This window comes from Oncorhynchus mykiss, chromosome 17 (genome assembly GCF_013265735.2).
Source record: "Oncorhynchus mykiss isolate Arlee chromosome 17, USDA_OmykA_1.1, whole genome shotgun sequence".
NCBI classification, from domain to species: Eukaryota; Metazoa; Chordata; class Actinopteri; order Salmoniformes; family Salmonidae; genus Oncorhynchus; species Oncorhynchus mykiss.
The window spans coordinates 38650566-38669347 of NC_048581.1; the positions used below are offsets into that span (position 1 = coordinate 38650566).

Here is an 18782-nt window from a genome sequence, read left to right on the forward strand (position 1 = left end):
ATAACTTCTGTAGGTGGCCAGGATCCAGGGTTCCCATGCAAGGAAACAATTTTGGTTAAATAAGTCTGTTTTCTTTCAGTACTGTGATGTTGACAGTCATGCGGTAAATTTCAACGTGAAGAACTGAGGTCATATGAATCTAGGTCTTAGGCAGGTGGTTGGGTGTATTCATGTAAGAAAGGTAAAGTGTCTCTCCATCTAAGCACACTGAACTTTGTATATAATTTGAAAGTGTGACAGGCAAATTATTGCTTGTGTTATCAGTCACAACTCAGCTTGAGATAAAAATTGGGATTATCTTTTGACAAGGCTTTGAAAATCTGGTACTTTTCAATCTGGTACTGTGCGACCTTCACAACTGTCAATCATTCACCCACGCACCTTGACCCAAATACCATAAACTAGTACCGTACACTGATTGTTCAATAGCAGTCTTCTTGGAAGCAAACCATATACATACACCTTGACATGATGCAAGGTATCACAGTCTGTATAATAACACAAATAAACTGATTTGTCCATTCTTTATTACATTATAAAAACAAAGTCCGCTGATGAACAGAACTATTTACTTGCAAATAAACCAAGAAAAAAATACAAATAATTTATGTTACATAATAAACAAAAAATATACAAAGAAATCTATATCGTTGCTTCTGAGAAACCAAACAAATTGTCAGGTCCGAGACCTGGTCGAGGTAGGTACAGTAAATCATATGCTTTTAACAAAACTTATAAAACATTGTACAGTTACGAGTCGACAACAGAATGAGTTTCAAGGCATGAGAACCCAACAGGTCAGGGCTTTAAAGTTTGAGAGTAAAAGAAGAAGTCTAATTGGGTAAATGTGTTTAGACATTACATTTTGTTTGCAATTAATAGCAATAATTGGAATACATTACATTCAACCCCTTATTAGAACTCAAACTTTGGATCCAGCCCAAAATAAAAAACCACAGCAAGAGAACAACCAAGTTCATAACATATGGGGGAATGTGGAAGAAACCTTATTGAAGTTCCATGTTTCAGTAACAAATGGCTGCTCACTTTGATGTAGACTGTTACATGTAGTCTACTTTATGAACAATGACTTTGGCAAATCGCTAGGACAATAAAAGACAAAAATCCTTTTACTGGGCTGAACGTGGCCCTATTGCTCCAAACCAAACTTTTTTAACCACATTTAACTGTTTCAGTAACGTAACATTCACTTCTTCTTGAACAGTCACTGCAGGAGATGGATGCCACCATGCAGAGTGTGCGCAGCGTTAAATCTGAAGTCCAGACAGGTCTTCTCAACCGGTTTATTTAAATGTCTCTAAATGTTTGTTACACACCTCATCTCCTTGGTCCCACCATTACCTCCTGAGCTGCTCCAGTTTAGCTTTGAGCTGCTCCTGCCCGTCTCGGAGCTTGTCTCGCTTGGCGTTCAGTCTCTGGCCCTCAAGCTCCAGGCCGCGGATGCTGTCACGTGCCCTCTTCAGGATGACCACCTTGGAGGCCTTGTCGTTATTGGACAGCTCGGGTACGTTGTCCCTGAGCCGCAGGAAGCAGTTCTTCAGCTCGTTGCGCCGCTGCCTCTCCATCACATTGTGGGTATGCCTCCTCTCCTCCTCGTCCTCCATGTCCGGCGACTGCCTAGAGGAGCTGGACTGGTGGTGACTGCTGAGGTAGTGGCGGGACGAGGATGAGCGGCCCGACGAGCCGTGTTGGTGGTGTCTGTGTGAGTCGGAGACCCGGGAGCGCTTGTGGTGGGAGTTTGAGGCGGTCGAGAGCTCTAGGCGGAGGGGCGATGTGGGGCAGGGGGCAGCGTAATTGTGCTGCAGCTGGATCTCCAGGTGTTGGCGCTTGATGGCACGTCGTTGCCGCCGGCTCTCCTCTGCCAACTGGGAGGGGCTGGCAGTCCTCTTCACGGTCACTACGTCTATCTCCTCCTCTGTGGAGAAGAGAATCCACAAGAGATTGGGTTAGCAGGCATTTCCACTAACATTTGAACAACTGCAATTAAGATGCATTGGCTTTAGAATATCACATTTTTAACAGCGACTTCTAGACAATGTTACCAACTTTCCTTCTACGTTGTTTATCATGTTGTATTGCAAGCTTGCAGAACAGATAGCCTAACTTGTTAATTTCAGCAGAAGCTCTTGAGAAATAGTATTGAACGGTGCAAGAAAAACATGGTCCTAATTTAAAATTCCCTTTAAAAAGCATGCATGAGGCGGCCCACTATTGTACAACTGGTGTCACTACCTATGTCAAACGGCCTAAAGTCACTTTCTAACACTCCCTCTTAACATTAAAGCAAATAACTTGCATGCTATTGTAACCTTTTAATTTACAAGCACAGCTTAGGCAAGAATGAGGACCAACTCACCAGTATCGCTAGCACTGCTCCAATAAGTTGAGAATTCGCCTCCCGCCGAGCCGTAGTCGGAGGTCGACTCGCTGCCTTGCTCCTGACGGTCATGCCTGTCCAATAGTAAATCCTCATTCTCCAAAGCTTGGCACGCGAGTGCCGCGGTGTGGCAGTCCAGTGTGGAGCCAGCAATTTCCTCAAAGATTCTTGTGTCTATGTCCGAGAGCAGCGGGCTGCTGGAGAGCACAGACGATAGCTTCTCCTCCATAGACTTATCACCAAGGCAATGCCACAAACAGTCGTCGGACTCCTCTGGCTGTTGGTCCTTTGTCACGGTTGCATTGCCATCGTACAAAATGTCAAAATTCCAATTTAGTTGTGGGTCTTGATCTTCCAGGAGTATATCAGAGACGTAGCTCAACTGGTCCTCCTTGGAAAGTGGTTTGGCATTGAGTCCAGCCTTCATCGGAGGGGACTGGGGTGGCGTGGGGAGCGACTGTAGGTCCTTCATCAAGCTCTGGCAGAATTCATCATCAAATAAGAGAGGCTCCGAGTAGAACCAATCTTGCGACTGAGAGAAACTCTGCAGCATTTTGGCTGATTCTGGGAAGAGGGAAGATAAAAATGCGTTAAAAAGAACAGTAGAATGCAGTTCAGAACGCACCACCGCAAAGTGGGCAAAATACTAAGTGTGATGAGAGTTCTCAAAACTTTTTAGTGATGCTCTTAGTACTCCAACTGCAAGCACAACTTTTTATTTATGTTTACATCCTTGCCCGCCCCAATGAGGGTGGTCATCAACCAGATGTTATCCTCGTGACATAATTTAAACAGCTGGGGGAGCCCAGTCTCCAAATTAACATTTTCCTCAGGGAAAGTTCAACATCTCTCCCATTCAGATTCACATTTTCAAGTTTTGTATTAGTCGTATGTACGGGATATACATATCAAACGAAATGCTACTTTTCGTTTCCTTCTCGACAATTCAACAATATTTTTTAAAATTAAAGATAAGAATATAAACAAATTAAATAGCTCAGCAGAATAAAATAAATATTTTAGCATAAGTAGGCTGGCTATAATAAAGGAACGCACCATTTACGGAAAAGGGGGGATTGTGGGACAAATGTTTAAATTTGGTAGTATTTAACATTTCAGAAATATCACTGGTACATGTATATCAATCAACTACAATGTATCTACCACAGTTAGCTGAATGGCTGACTTTAAGTTGAATATTTAAATACCGCAGATGGGTGCTGAAAAACTACGGCAATCCAGCCCGCCCACACTTGTCGCCTCTGAACTCAATCGTAAATCGTGGCTAAAATACCAGTAGACGTTTTAAAGGGCTAAAGTGGTGCAGTTACTATAAACAAGCAGTAGGCTAGCAGAACAGATAATAACTATGGCAAAACTAGGCTAATATGGGCGTTCAACCTGGACATTTCATTTGATTAGTCAATCTGAATTGACAAAAAAATACAAAGTAGCCTAGCATGCATTGACAGTTGCACATTAAAAATGTTTGCCAAAATAAAGAATTGAATCTAAAAATCACTCATGCATAATAAATTACCCTTTCGTGCATTCTGTAATCTCTTTTGAAATAGGTAGTGTTTTAAATGTCTGATAGCGAGCAAATTAGACAAACTACGAAAGAAATCCAGCTAAATTACCGGCATGTGAAAAAAAAAACACGTGAAAAAACCCATGTGATTTAAACTCTGACGCTGTAAATATAAACTCTTACCTTTATTCTTTCAGGGGGTGAGAAAATGAAGAAGACGCCTTTTCTTCGTGAGTTGTTAAATTGCAACGAAAATTAAACGGAGATAAACTAATGTAATTATTCTGCTGTATCTAAAAGTACTGAAGCTCCACTGCGTTTTAATCAAGCTACCATACCTCACGCACTATACCAGATCTATCTGTGGGTGGGTGTGGCGGCGAGACAGATTTCACTATATACTACCACAGCACAGCAGTATCCTTCCACAGCCCAAAATCGCGCCAAAACGTAACAATCAATATGGGACATTAGATTTTAAATACTCTACTGCCTTTTTAATGTTAATTTGGTATAAATACATATGCATCTGCTCGGAAAATACGGGGACAAAACACACACCGCAAAACGTGTTTAAGGAAAGGTCTATACCGTCTGGAGACGCGGATGGATCTACTCTCAATGCGCATTAAGGAATTCCAAGAAAATGGAGGCGGGCTGGGTACAAATATACACGTGTGTTCTCACAAATGCCGGGTGTCTCGTCTGGTTCTTAGCAGCAGCAATAATATTAAGAATAATAAGGCATCTTCCGTTCTATGATATGGGCATATGGGAATGAGTTTATGACCAGGTTGGACATTTCAAAGCAATTCACCAGCCAGCCCAGGAACGCACCATAAATGATTTGCATGCTCAACAAAACGAAACGCCCAAACTATAATGCCGAATCTATTAATTAAAATACTAAATAATAGTAATGATTTACACGGTTTAACCTTGCGAAAATGGAAGTAGAGGGTTCCCTACTATAGTATTCACATTAGTTACATGAGGAAAAGCAAAACTCGGTGGGGATTCACAGATTAGATGATCCATTACATTGACCAGATACTGTAGTGGCCGCCTGAACAACGTAAAGAAAAGTCTTCAAAAATGGAATGCAGTCGGGAGAAGAAAATATCAGGTGGGACCGTTCTAGCCAATAAGAGGGCAGATACGCGTGCACAACGGTTTCCACTAGTTACCACATCCACAAAGTAAAGATAACGCTACATTGGTGAAAAAAATCGTGAAAACCCAAATTTGCTTTTTAGTTCTACTTCAAGGTTAGGGTTAGGCATAATGTTAGCAGTGTGGTTACGGTTAGATTTTAAATCACATTTTAAGAAGATACATTGTTGATATAAACTGGGTTTACTACTTTGTGGCTGTGGTAACTAGTGAAGACCAAGCACAACTCCTATATAAAGTGTTTTTTTCCTTAAAGTTGCCGGGATGTCACGTCTTCTACTTATATCAGTACACTCGTAACAATCTAATCATTGTGAAACTTCTATTCGATCAAATAAGCCACACGTAGAAAATAAACCATGACATGTTTGTTTTTTTAACCAAAATCTACACTCTCTCATTGACCTCCATACAAAAACTCGCTCAGTGAGCGGAAAATAAAGTCCCCTGCTGGAGAAGACAGATTGTGGGCCCAGTTACCTCTCTCGCTTCGCCATTTACTCTTTGCGGAATGTACTGCCTAGTAGAACAAGAAATATGTACAGCCTGAGTTGCATCTGTTACAATTGGTCCAGACTACAAAGTGGACTTTTGCAGACACAATCTATTGTTTAAGGACAGAAGTTAGGAATTGAATCACTTTGCAATGTACTCTGCGAACAATCAACTTCTTTTTGATTTTACATGGGTTTTTAAGTTAGATTTTCAATACAAATCTACCCTAATTTTTAAAAGCAAAATAAAATGATGCATTCATTTCTGAAAAACTATAGGAATTATGTCAATGAGCCACTTTCATACATCTTCATTGACATTCAGTCATGTGTAATCAGTGTGCCAATCAGTAGGCTACCTCAAATAGCATGAACAATATTGTCTATATGAGCTAAGATCAGTCTTTGTTAGGAGGACTGACTGGCTGCTGGCTCTTGCTCAACCAGGCTAATATGGGTGAACTGAAAGAGTGGGTTAATGTGCCACCTAGAAGTTGCTGTCAGACTGGCCCACGACTAGAGTAGCCTGTATTAGAAACTGAATGAACTCTGCTGTCAGACTGGCCCACTGAACCAGTGTAGCCTGTAGTAGAAACTGAATGAACTCTGCTGTCAGACTGGCCCACTGAACCAGTGTAGCCTGTAGTAGAAACTGAATGAACTCTGCTCACGCCTCCGCTCGTGTAATTTAAGCGCCATAGAACTGTTGCTTTCTCCCTGGCTACCTACAAACCACACGATGCATGGGCCTATTTCATATTTCAATTACATAAAACATGGTTTTTTTAAATCCCATTTCTTGTTGAAATGTAGAGTTTTATTCTGGTACTGTAGGCTACTTTATACCAAACACTGTATTCTATCAATGGAACATGGCTTAGATCTTAATAAATTCAATAACTTTTATCCATCTACTTTCAATGCGTATGCCATTCCCAATACAACACGCTGAGGATCTTTCCACAAACGCTTGCCAAAGAGTAAAACTTTACTTCCGGACTCCAACTACCAATGAACGTGACAAGGTTGGATAATGGTTTGGTTACATCACTGGAACAAGCACATGAAAGCCAATAGACTGTCCTCTTTCCGTTTGCCAAAAGTTTATAGACAGAAAATTGCTCTATGGAAATAACTTTTGAGTTATCATTATGTTATGAGAGAACAGAGACTACTTGTTCAAGCTGTTCAGAATCCTTGTTCAAGTTGTTCAGAATCCTTAGAATAAGTTGTGAGAACATCTCTAGCTGAGGGCCAATTATCTAAATATTCTAGGAGGCTTGTCTTAGCTTGAGGTCTGTAACATCCTAACATTTTCTTGTCAGTGACTTAATAGTAGAAAAAAAGTTTAGTTCTGTGTAATGGAGAAACTTTTTTTTGAGGTGGGGTGGGTGAATTTCGGTGTACATTTCCACTTGGGCCTGTTTTTATGTGGTGGGCGCTATGTGTGGTTGTCATGCTTTGTGGTATACATCAGAGAAACCAGTCTCTTTTGGGAATATATTAAAGTCCACCCGATTGCATTGCTGGCAGGCAGCTAACCCAGCAATAGCTCCCATATGCCTACACTCTTAGAATAAAAGGTACTATCTATAACCCTAAAGGGTTCTTCGGCTGTCCCCCTAGGAGAACCCTTTGATGAACCCCTTTTGGTTCCACATAGAACCCTCTCTACAGAGGGTTCTACCTGCAACCAAAAAGGGGTTATTCCAAAGGGTTCTCCTATGGGGACAGCCAAAAAACCTTTTAAGGTTATAGATAGTACCTTTTTCTAAGAGTATATAAAAGGATATGGAGACACAATAGAACAGTTTGTCTGTTAGCGCAGAATCATGTGAATTAAACAAAGACTGTCATTGTTCCATTATGATATCAATGGTTCAACAGACATCATTTGTCACAAAATATACACAGACATTTGTTAACTGTACATCCCATATTGGAACTGGACAATGTCGGAGAGTGAAATGCTGATTGTGCATATAGCTGTGTAGCAAGGGTGAGGTAGGTAGGAGTTTACATGACTTAGCAGACAAAGGCTACTGATCTTTATTTGCACACATGAATAGAGAAAGTTATAATGGATGACAGCTGGGATAATGCAGTTGACATAATCACAGATAGGGTATTGTAGAGCCATTTACCGTACTGGGGCTCCCAGACACCGTACTGCACCGTACTGGTGCTCCACTTGCTGCTGCGGTCAATGTGGCCATTTCTTTGCAGTGAAACCTCGAATATACCCCAGACAACACAGAAGAACATGGAGGCGTTTCCCAATTCACTTTGCCCTTCGTGTCTGTGAACAAAATCTTTATGTTGAATACATATCAAAAAGTAATAGGACAGTGATGTGCATTGTGATGACCTGATGAAGATGTAAGGGTTGAATATATTATCACAATAAACTCATTTGAGATATTTCGTAAAATAGATTTCTTATTTGCTGATGAATATTTGGATATCCACCCTGCACAAAGCCATTGGATGTGCCATGTGCATATGTTCTATCCCTTTGCATTGTGAGGACAATGAAAGCATGAGTAGGACAATGTGACACAATGTCACCATAGAGGCAAGGGAACATGCCACACGTCAGTGTTCTCCAGATGCCGACCGTTTCTGAGAAAAGGGTGACCCCTCTGCCTCTTCTGCCAAGTCAGTTTTTGTAAGACACGGAGAACGGTTCCTCACCCTCAGCCTTGCGGCCTTTTTTGGTGAGGGAAGGGTCCCTCGCAACCTTGTGACATCTCCTCTGTGTCCCCCGATAGTGCAGTGAGGAGAGAGGAGGAGGGCGGTGACCAGGAAGGGGTTTGAGATGAAAACCACCAGTTAACGTTTCTGTTCTTTTAAAGAAATCTGCCATTTCAACATTGCCGGCCTCAACGAGTCTGCTATGGGCAGGGGTTCGGGGGAAATGGGTTGTGTTGCTTGTGGCTTTGTGATAGGGGGCTGTGTGGGGGACACAGATACCACTACAGAGTGATCCAGGGTCTTCCTCTACAGATTACCACACTGGATTTCCTTATCTCGTTGGTGGCAGCATGCAACTGATTCTTCTTGGGAAATTAAGCACAAATTAATAGGCCCATACGTGTCCTTTGGAATTTGCTTTCTCCAGAGGAGACAGGGAATGTCAGACGCAACATCAAATTGTCTATTGTTGGACAAAGTTTAATGAGGTGAAAAAAACACTTGTGCCATTTTAGAGTTTTTTTAAATTAATGAGATATATCAATTGATTCCTCGAGAATGTCACTTATGAAAATTATCATTGTGACCCCATGGACTGTCAGTTCCTCCATTGGAGGAATCTGAGTGTTTGAGTGTGCATTTCTCCAGCTGCAGCCCTTAGCTTTGTAGCAAACCAAGTGGCTGCTGTTTATTTATTTATTTTTCATTAAGGAGTGCGCCTTTAATGTCAATACGAGCTTGGACAATTCTGGACAAGAGTGTGTAAGATTCTGGCCCAAATAAACTCTCTTGTTCAACTTCATGTCTATGGTGGTCATGTTACTAAGATATGGGAAGTGCACAGGACAGGAAAAAAAAGAACAATGACAAGGTAAGAGAAATGAAGAGGAAGGAAGCGTCTAAACTGTTACAACTGAAGGCCACATTGACATTTTCGCTTCCTCGTTTTCTTAACATAGGCTCGATCTTAAAAAAACAGGACCTTTAAATGTGTCAAAAGACTCACTATGTACGGTACGATCTATAGTTTGTCTAGGGTAAATTTAAATGTTACTCTTTTGTATGTGGCATCTTGATTTCAGTTTATTAAAAATATATATTTCTTCATCCAGTGTAAAAATCGTAGCTTTAGCTCAAAAATAATTACTATGAGCATTTGTGAGCAGTTCTGACAAAGGAGGAGATGGGACATTAGTATTAAAGGTCAGTGAGTACACCAAGTTTTCAGGACGTTTTAGTGACCACCCCTACTCCCTTCTACCATGGAGAGACACCACAAGAGGAACAGAGGGGCACTGTGTTGGAATGAGAAACAGACCCCTGACTTATTCGCAATCAGCCGGCCCCTGCAGCGCAGACACACACACACACGCACGCAAACGCACACGCACACGCACACACACACACACACACACACACACACACACACACACACACACACACACACACACACACACACACACACACACACACACACACACACACAGGGCCCCCAGTTGCTGAGCTCAACATCTGTTTCTATGCACATGGAGTTCCCCCCTCACTTACTGTGTCTCTCACTATAAGACTTCCCTGTTTCTCAGAGTTGGGAGTTGATAGAGGAGCCTTTGGACTACATGGGACTCAAGTTACAAGCTGTCATTACAGTTTGTAGGTTGGGTCCCAAGAAAGCACATAATTGTAGCATATGGAACATAGGTGGTCATCTAAATATACCCACACATTGAAATATATCATTCACAATATCATAGTATCATATGTATTTCACAGTATATACTCCCAACAAAAACAGTTAATTATCCAAAGAAGACATATTGATGAATCAACTAATTCATGAATTTGTTAGTTGGCAGGCACATTGATGGAGGTAGATTCCCTTATTGAGTTATTATATAGAACATTCAGGGTGAGGGCACTGTTCCCAAGCTGCGCCCAGTACACACACAAATACACACAGAGAAAGAGAGAAACAGTGCTCCTGACTGGAGGAGAGATGAAGTAAAGAAGAGGAAGACAGACAGACAGGGCTGCAGGGGAGGTCACATGGATTACACATGTGTGATGATGTGGGTGAAAGTGAAAAAAAGGGCTGCAGGAGTTTTGGGAAGTAAAGGGGCTCTTCTGTGAATCCTACGGGAAATATTACTAGGAACTCTGCAACTGTGGTGAGAAAAAGGGCTGAGCAAAGAGAGGGGGGAACAGAGAGAGAGATAGAGTGTGGGTGGTGGGAGCAAAGAGAAAGAGAGACGGAAAGAGAGAGGTTACTAGGGGTGGAAGAACTCAGAGTCTGGAGCAACACCATAGTATTTATTTTTAGGACTGCTCTGACATAGATAGAGACAGAGAGAAAGAACGAGGGAAAAGAAAGGGGGAGGGGGGAAAAAGAGAGGGAACGGAGAGCTGTTCCAGATGCCAGAGGAGTCTTATGACTGTATGTTCAGCGTGGCACATTGCTGCCTAGCGCTATGAGAGTCCTCGCCATATAGGGCAAAGCACTAGTCAGTTGGTGCCCGCACTTGACCCAAAACCTGACACCATGCGAGCCAGCGACATTCACAACCCCAGTCATTCATGGGGCGAAGTTCTGAGAAACACTGGGGCCAGTCTTATATGGCAAACTCCAGCTGCCACGAGTGTCATGAAATTTAACAGTGTGTGTGCTGCTATATGGGCCCGATGAAATATGGCTTGCCAAAATATGGCTTGCCTATGCACATAGGGGCTTTGCCGATTCAATTTATTATGAGCCTCAATTCATTATGAAACTCAATTATGGACAATCAAGAAAAAGGAAATATTGGCAGCGTTGAAAACTGAAATTATGGATAGCACTGCACATGACAGAAATTGATTGGATATCAATCATTCATATGAATATGTATAAAATGTGTCCAATATCAATAAAATGCAAAAAAAAGCTGCATGGAATTCTATTTAACAAATTATTCTGAGAGTAAGATTTTTTTTGGGTGAAAGTTCACTTAAGTCCTTTCAAGAATGGGAGGGTCAGGGAGCCAATATTCTCATGACCCACTGAACTCCTAACATTTCACAGCCTGTTTCACACTAAGAGTGAAGAGGGGCCCAGCAGATACTCCAGCCTAGCACTGCTGGACACTCTAGCCTTGCAATGTGGTTCCAAATAGTTCCAAATTATGAAAAAAATGTATGCTCTTTAGCATTTCGCCATAGCTTTCCATTGCTTTATTACGAGAATAACTTATTCTACATGGATGCAATTTCTATGTTGCAATTACCTAATTGGCATTTGAGCTTACTCTTTATGTAGCATAAAAACTTGACTTGGCTTATATTACTTAAGCCCTTGGCTCATATAAGAAGCGTAGGCTGCTGACAAATGTCCTCAATCTCATGTAAAAACTGAATCCATGTAAAAGTTATTCTGAAATGAAGTAATATAGGAGTGGAAAAAATATATGTCAAAATGGAACAACGGTGTCCCTTCTCTGCCTATATCAAGCAGAGTTAGTTGTGTCAAATAAATCTATATGAAGAATGGGGGGGAATGAAAAGCTGTAAGTGAAACCGACGTCAGTGTGCTGCTATAACACCAGAGGTGGGACCAAGTCATTGTTTTACAAGTCTCAAGTCGCAAGTCAAGACAGGCAAGCCCGAGTCAAGTCTCAAGTCAAGACCGTCAAGTATCAAATCAAGTCTCAAGTCAAGTCTCAAGTCCTAAACTTTGAGTTTTGAGTCCTAAACAAGCCATAATGTGCTCTTCACCAAATGTAATACCATTTCATATTTTTATCAAGAGTAATAGTTAGTATATTACATTTACACAAATCATGAATGGTTTTAAAATATCTATATATTTATTACTTTCCAAATACAGTGCCTTGCGAAAGTATTCGGGCCCCTTGAACTTTGCAACCTTTTGCCACATTTCAGGCTTCAAACATAAAGATATAAAACTGTATTTTTTTGTGAAGAATCAACAACAAGTGGGACACAATCATGAAGTGGAACGACATTTATTGGATATTTCAAACTTTTTTAACAAATCAAAAACTGAAAAATTGGGCGTGCAAAATGATTCAGCCCCCTTAAGTTAATACTTTGTAGCGCCACCTTTTGCTGCGATTACAGCTGTAAGTCGCTTGGGGTATGTCTCTATCAGTTTTGCACATCGAGAGACTGACATTTTTTCCCATTCCTCCTTGCAAAACAGCTCGAGCTCAGTGAGGTTAAATGGAGAGCATTTGTGAACAGCAGTTTTCAGTTCTTTCCACAGATTCTCGATTGGATTCAGGTCTGGACTTTGACTTGGCCATTCTATCACCTGGATATGTTTATTTTTGAACCATTCCATTGTAGATTTTGCTTTATGTTTTGGATCATTGTCTTGTTGGAAGACAAATCTCCGTCCCAGTCTCAGGTCTTTTGCAGACTCCATCAGGTTTTCTTCCAGAATGGTCCTGTATTTGGCTCCATCCATCTTCCCATCAATTTTAACCATCTTCCCTGTCCCTGCTGAAGAAAAGCAGGCCCAAACCATGATGCTGCCACCACCATGTTTGACAGTGGGAATGGTGTGTTCAGCTGTGTTGCTTTTACGCCAAACATAACGTTTTGCATTGTTGCCAAAAAGTTCAATTTTGGTTTCATCTGACCAGAGCACCTTCTTCCACATGTTTGGTGTGTCTCCCAGGTGGCTTTTGGCAAACTTTAAACGACACTTTTTATGGATATCTTTAAGAAATGGCTTTCTTCTTGCCACTCTTCCATAAAGGCTAGATTTGTGCAATATACGACGGATTGTTGTCCTATGGACAGAGTCTCCCACCTCAGCTGTAGATCTCTGCAGTTCATCCAGAGTAATCATGGGCCTCTTGGCTGCATCTCTGATCAGTCTTCTCCTTGTATGAGCTGAAAGTTTAGAGGGACGGCCAGGTCTTGGTAGATTTGCAGTGGTCTGATACTCCTTCCATTTCAATATTATCGCTTGCACAGTGCTCCTTGGGATGTTTAAAGCTTGGGAAATCTTTTTGTATCCAAATCCGGCTTTAAACTTCTTCACAACAGCATCTCGGACCTGCCTGGTGTGTTCCTTGTTCTTCATGATGCTCTCTGCGCTTTTAACGGACCTCTGAGACTATCACAGTGCAGGTGCATTTATACGGAGACTTGATTACACACAGGTGGATTGTATTTATCATCATTAGTCATTTAGGTCAACATTGGATCATTCAGAGATCCTCACTGAACTTCTGGAGAGAGTTTGCTGCACTGAAAGTAAAGGGGCTGAATAATTTTGCACGCCCAATTTTTCAGTTTTTGATTTGTTAAAAAAGTTTGAAATATCCAATAAATGTCGTTCCACTTCATGATTGTGTCCCACTTGTTGTTGATTCTTCACAAAAAAATACAGTTTTATATCTTTCTGTTTGAAGCCTGAAATGTGGCAAAAGGTCGCAAAGTTCAAGGGGGCCGAATACTTTCGCAAGGCACTGTAAATGTTATATTTCCATGAGACCCCCCCCCCCATTGTGATTGACTATCGAGGATCACTATGGGGAGCAATCTGGCGATGTAGGCTTGTACACAGTCACCCAACCTTAACACACACACACACACACACTCTGTGTGGTTACAGTAGGCTAATTGATCACGTTCCCGCACTGACTGACTGTGTGTCATGTTAGCCTACATGATACACTCGTAAAGTAATAAAATATATAGCTGTCGGCAATATTAGCCACGACTTACCGTTCTTTGTGCAGCTTCAAATGTCGAACAAAGTTGAAAATTGTTACTCCTCTGTCTATAATTTTCTTCCCGCATGTTTTGCAAGTTGCAATCCATTTTTTGTTGATACAGCGTGTCTTTATATCCGAAAATACTAATTTGGGGTATCATCTTTCCAAGGGCTCCATCTGAATTCACCCGCTGACGTTCCTCTGCACTGTCACGCACAACTTTTTCACAGCTGGCACAATTTGATTGGCTGCTGTCCGATTCAAACTGTAATCCGTTAAATGAAGAGTTGATGCGCTGCACATTTTTTTTAATAGCATCATTTTTATTATTTGGGCTTGGGGAGGGTATCAAGTCAGATCTAGTCAAAAGGCTCAAGTCCAAGTCAAGTCACGAGTCATTGGTGTTAAAGTCAAAGTCGAGTTGCAAGTCATCATATTTGTGACTCGAGTCCAAGTCATGTGACTCGAGTCCACACCTCTGGCTAACACTATAGCTTCCTCGACTTTCCCTGTCCCCATACCGGACTCAAACCAGTGGTCTTGTGATTGCAAACAAACATGACAGTCCTACTTGACAATGTACCAATCACTTGAAATATTGAAAATAATTCTATTCAATAGCTCCATTGGCAACATTTCAAGCTAGCTGTGAAGTGAGCTTATGGCACGTTCTTATCTCTGTTACATAAGCTCTCTAAGAACATAAACTCTCCTACTTTTGCACCTGACTGTATCTCGACTGTAATTTGCTGCTATATGAGGAGGGAGTCACTGGGTGCTTTCCAAATGGCACCATATTCCCTACATAGAGCACTTCTTTTGACCAGAGCTCTATAGGCATTTGACAAAAGTAGTCTGCTATATAGAGAACAGGGTGCCATTTGGAACACGCTCTAGACCCAATTTAGAGCACTACTTTTGTCAAGTGCCCTTAGAGCTCTGGTCAAAAGAAGTTCACAGCAACCACCATCCCCTACAGTTATCTTATGACATTCAATGCTGCAGCAGAGGACCCCTGCCCCCATCACACCTGGGTGCTACCCATGTCTCCCCCACTCATGCGCATACCCAAGACCATTTGCCAATCAATACAGCTTTATTCTTATCCACTGTTCAATTGCTGGCCTGAATGCCCTCTTGCATCCCTGAAAGACCCCCAAGCCAACACAGCAATCAATGAGGAATGCATTGAGAATTAAGGGTAAGTAAGCTGTTTTTAAATGTTCACCCCCCACTACCTCTGTCTTTTCTCTGTCTCTCCGAACCCTCTGCCCTCTGTTTAGAAGAGTGGGTGAAGTCTGAATAATCTGTGGTTTGGTCACTTTATGTAGTCCCCCATCTAGTGATTTGTTCAAGATTAGCCTCGTAGGCGGCAGGGTAGTGGTTAGTGAGCGTTGGACTTGTTACCGGAAGGTTGCAAGTTCAAACCCCCGAGCTGACAAGGTACAAATCTTTCGTTCTGCCCCTGAACAGGCAGTTAACCCAATGTTCCTAGGCCGTCATTGAAAACAAGAATTTGTTCTTAACTGACTTGCCTAGTTAAATAAAGGTAAAATAAATAAAAAAAGATTACAAGGGTGCCCAAAGTCAAATAGCACTTTAAATGCGATTTGATTATCCTGGAAAATCTATTGTCATAGCGATGCTTGTCATGGATCCAAATCCTTGTCATAGATTTCCAATGATGTAAGCGCTTGATATGCAGCACTCTTCCAGGCAGAACTTTTGTTGTTGTTGGTCTAAACTCCACAATCACCTCCACTATAAAATGACTGGCCAGTGTAGATTTTGCACTACTACTGTACAGTAAAGAATCCTTGTACTACCAAGTGCGCATTTGTCCACTATGTGCACTTGGTAGTACAAAACATATGACATATGGATGACATGCTTCATTTATTTAATTGTAACACTGGATTTAGATGCTGATTTTCTGGCTTAGGAAACATACAGACCGCATAGGTTTTCTTTGTGTCTCACTCTTTTACATTACCAAAATGAAATCAAAAGTATATGACTAACTAACTGGAGAGGCCCATAACAGCTTCATTCATTCAATCAAATCAAATCAAATTTTATTTGTCACATACACATGGTTAGCAGATGTTAATGCGAGTGTAGCGAAATGCTTGTGCTTCTAGTTCCGACAATGCAGTAATAACAAGTAATCTAACTAACAATTCCAAAACTACTGTCTTGTACACAGTGTAAGGGGAAAAAGAATATGTACATAAGGATATATGAATGAGTGATGGTACAGAGCAGCATAGGCAAGATACAGTAGATGGTATCGGGTACAGTATGTACAAATGAGATGAGTATGTAAACAAAGTGGCATAGTATAGTATAAAGTGGCTAGTGATACATGTATTACATAAGGATACCGTCGATGATATAGAGTACAGTATATACGTATGCATATGAGATGAATAATGTAGGGTAAGTAACATTTATATAAGGTAGCATTGTTTAAAGTGGCTAGTGATATATTTACATCATTTCCCATCAATTCCCATTATTAAAGTGGCTGGAGTTGAGTCAGTGTCAGTGTGTTGGCAGCAGCCACTCAGTGTTAGTGGTGGCTGTTTAACAGTCTGATGGCCTTGAGATAGAAGCTGTTTTTCAGTCTCTCGGTCCCAGCTTTGATGCACCTGTACTGACCTCGCCTTCTGGATGATAGCGGGGTGAACAGGCAGTGGCTCGGGTGGTTGATGTCCTTGATGATCTTTATGGCCTTCCTGTGACATCGGGTGGTGTAGGTGTCCTGGAGGGCAGGTAGTTTGCCCCCGGTGATGCGTTGTGCAGACCTCACTACCCTCTGGAGAGCCTTACGGTTGAGGGCGGTGCAGTTGCCATACCAGGCGGTGATACAGCCCGCCAGGATGCTCTCGATTGTGCATCTGTAGAAGTTTGTGAGTGCTTTTGGTGACAAGCCGAATTTCTTCAGCCTCCTGAGGTTGAAGAGGCGCTGCTGCGCCTTCTTCACGATGCTGTCTGTGTGAGTGGACCAATTCAGTTTGTCTGTGATGTGTATGCCGAGGAACTTAAAACTTGCTACCCTCTCCACTACTGTTCCATCGATGTGGATAGGGGGGTGTTCCCTCTGCTGTTTCCTGATTACAAAAGGCCCCATTTAGCCTGGTGTTAATGTAGTGTGAAATGTAGGCCACTCATCGCCTACCTGTTCAACGAAATGGTCATATTTTTCTCTCTGTGTTCAGTTGCTCTGTGTGACATTGATGAGTAAGATAGCTGGGAAAATTATGTTTTGTGTCTGTCACAGGGAAATGATTGAAGTCAAAGTTGTAACAGCACCTTTTTTCAAGTCAGCTAAACCCTACACTATAGGCCTATACTTTCCCTTTCTTTCTCCACCCCCTATACTTATGCCTTAGAGCAATAGGGGGTACCAGGGGGTACCTGGCCTATCCACAGGGGGTACTTGGCAAGACTCATAAGAACATAGGCTGAATGATCAGTCGCACTTTGGGTAGAACAAATTGTGATTGGGGGTTTATTAACTAAAAGAGGTTGTGAATCACTTCTTTTTGAGTATCCATTTGAAATAGTGGTCATTGAATCGTGTCATAGACAATCCTATCCTCTCTCACACTCCAAATACGCCGGCCGTGATGGGCATGAGCCAGATTCACTGACATTGCCTTTCCTTTCACCAGACTCATACAGCTCCCAGCTAAGCTCAAAAAAACATCCGCAACTTTTCAAAGCCGTTTGCTTAGCGCCCCTCATGCTCTTGTGTGGATGATTGCATCACAATCCAAACTGCAGGATGTGGGAGTTAGAGGCCGAGCTTCCAGTGAATACATGCAATGGAAATGCAATTCCAGCTGTAGACTCCCCAGGGAATTAGCATTGTATGAGTGTAACTACGGAATAATGCATTTGTACAGGCATATTGTGGGTCAACATTGGGCCTCCGTTTAAAAATAAGCCATTCAAGAGCAAGATGGCTCATAGATACGTGGCTGTGACACATATACAGGAAGTTACTCACAATAATGTTATTCAGCTGTCTAGGATGGTATTTCACTCATTTTTTTAATTCCCACAATTATTAGCGTACTTAGCTGGGTATATTGAAAGAACCGGTGCTCCCCCTTGTGGCTGAAACATAAAACCTCAGCTCATTTGGAAAGGATATTGAACAGTAAGTAGCCTACTTCGACAAAGATATCACTGAAGAGGCTCATACAGCTAGTGATCATTTGGTTGGTAACCTTTTGTCCTTAAGCTATTGCACATGAGCTTGGAGAGGAAGTGACATTATCACTGACATTCCACAGATATCAGTAGTCCTTTCGCAACAGAGTAGACAGTAAGGTCTCTAACTTGTATAGCAGGACCCTTATCTTTTTATTGTAATGATGACTAAGTACTTCACACTAGAGAAGAAGTCAATTAGTCAAGGCCCAGAAGAAGGATGAAAATAAAGTCATGTACAATACTTAAGCAATAAGGCCCGAGGGGTTGTGGTATATGGCCAATATACCACGGCTAAGGGCTGTTCTTAAGCGCGACGAAACACAGTGCCTGGACACAGCCCTTAGCCGTGTGTATTGGTCATATGTCACAAACCCCCAAGGCGCCTTATTGCTATTACAAACTGGTTATCAAAGTAATTAAAGCAGTTAAAATAAATGTATTTTACCCGTGGTATACCACAGCTGTCAACCAATCAGCACTCAGGGCTCAAACCAGCCAGTTTTCAATTGTATTTAAGTGTTCAATAAGAAACCCCTAACACAAATAAA

The 18782-nt window shown here is 41.7% G+C and overlaps 1 protein-coding gene across 2 annotated transcripts; it reads right to left on the reverse strand.

Moving 5' to 3' along the window:
* Nucleotides 1–510: 510 nt before the first annotated feature.
* On the reverse strand, nucleotides 511–4344 carry mych (myelocytomatosis oncogene homolog). 2 transcript variants are annotated; one of them, XM_021568423.2, is made up of 3 exons: nucleotides 4113–4344; nucleotides 2378–2962; nucleotides 511–1936 (listed from the first exon to the last, which is right to left on the reverse strand). In XM_021568423.2, exons 2-3 carry the CDS (start codon nucleotides 2949–2951, stop codon nucleotides 1359–1361), a joined length of 1152 nt encoding a protein of 383 aa, XP_021424098.1. In that variant the 5' UTR covers nucleotides 2952–2962; nucleotides 4113–4344; the 3' UTR covers nucleotides 511–1358. The 2 variants fall into 2 exon arrangements, with proteins under 2 accessions (XP_021424098.1, XP_036805752.1); XM_036949857.1 differs by lacking the exon at nucleotides 4113–4344 and adding an exon at nucleotides 3939–4050.
* Between the last annotated feature and the right edge of the window lie 14438 nt (nucleotides 4345–18782).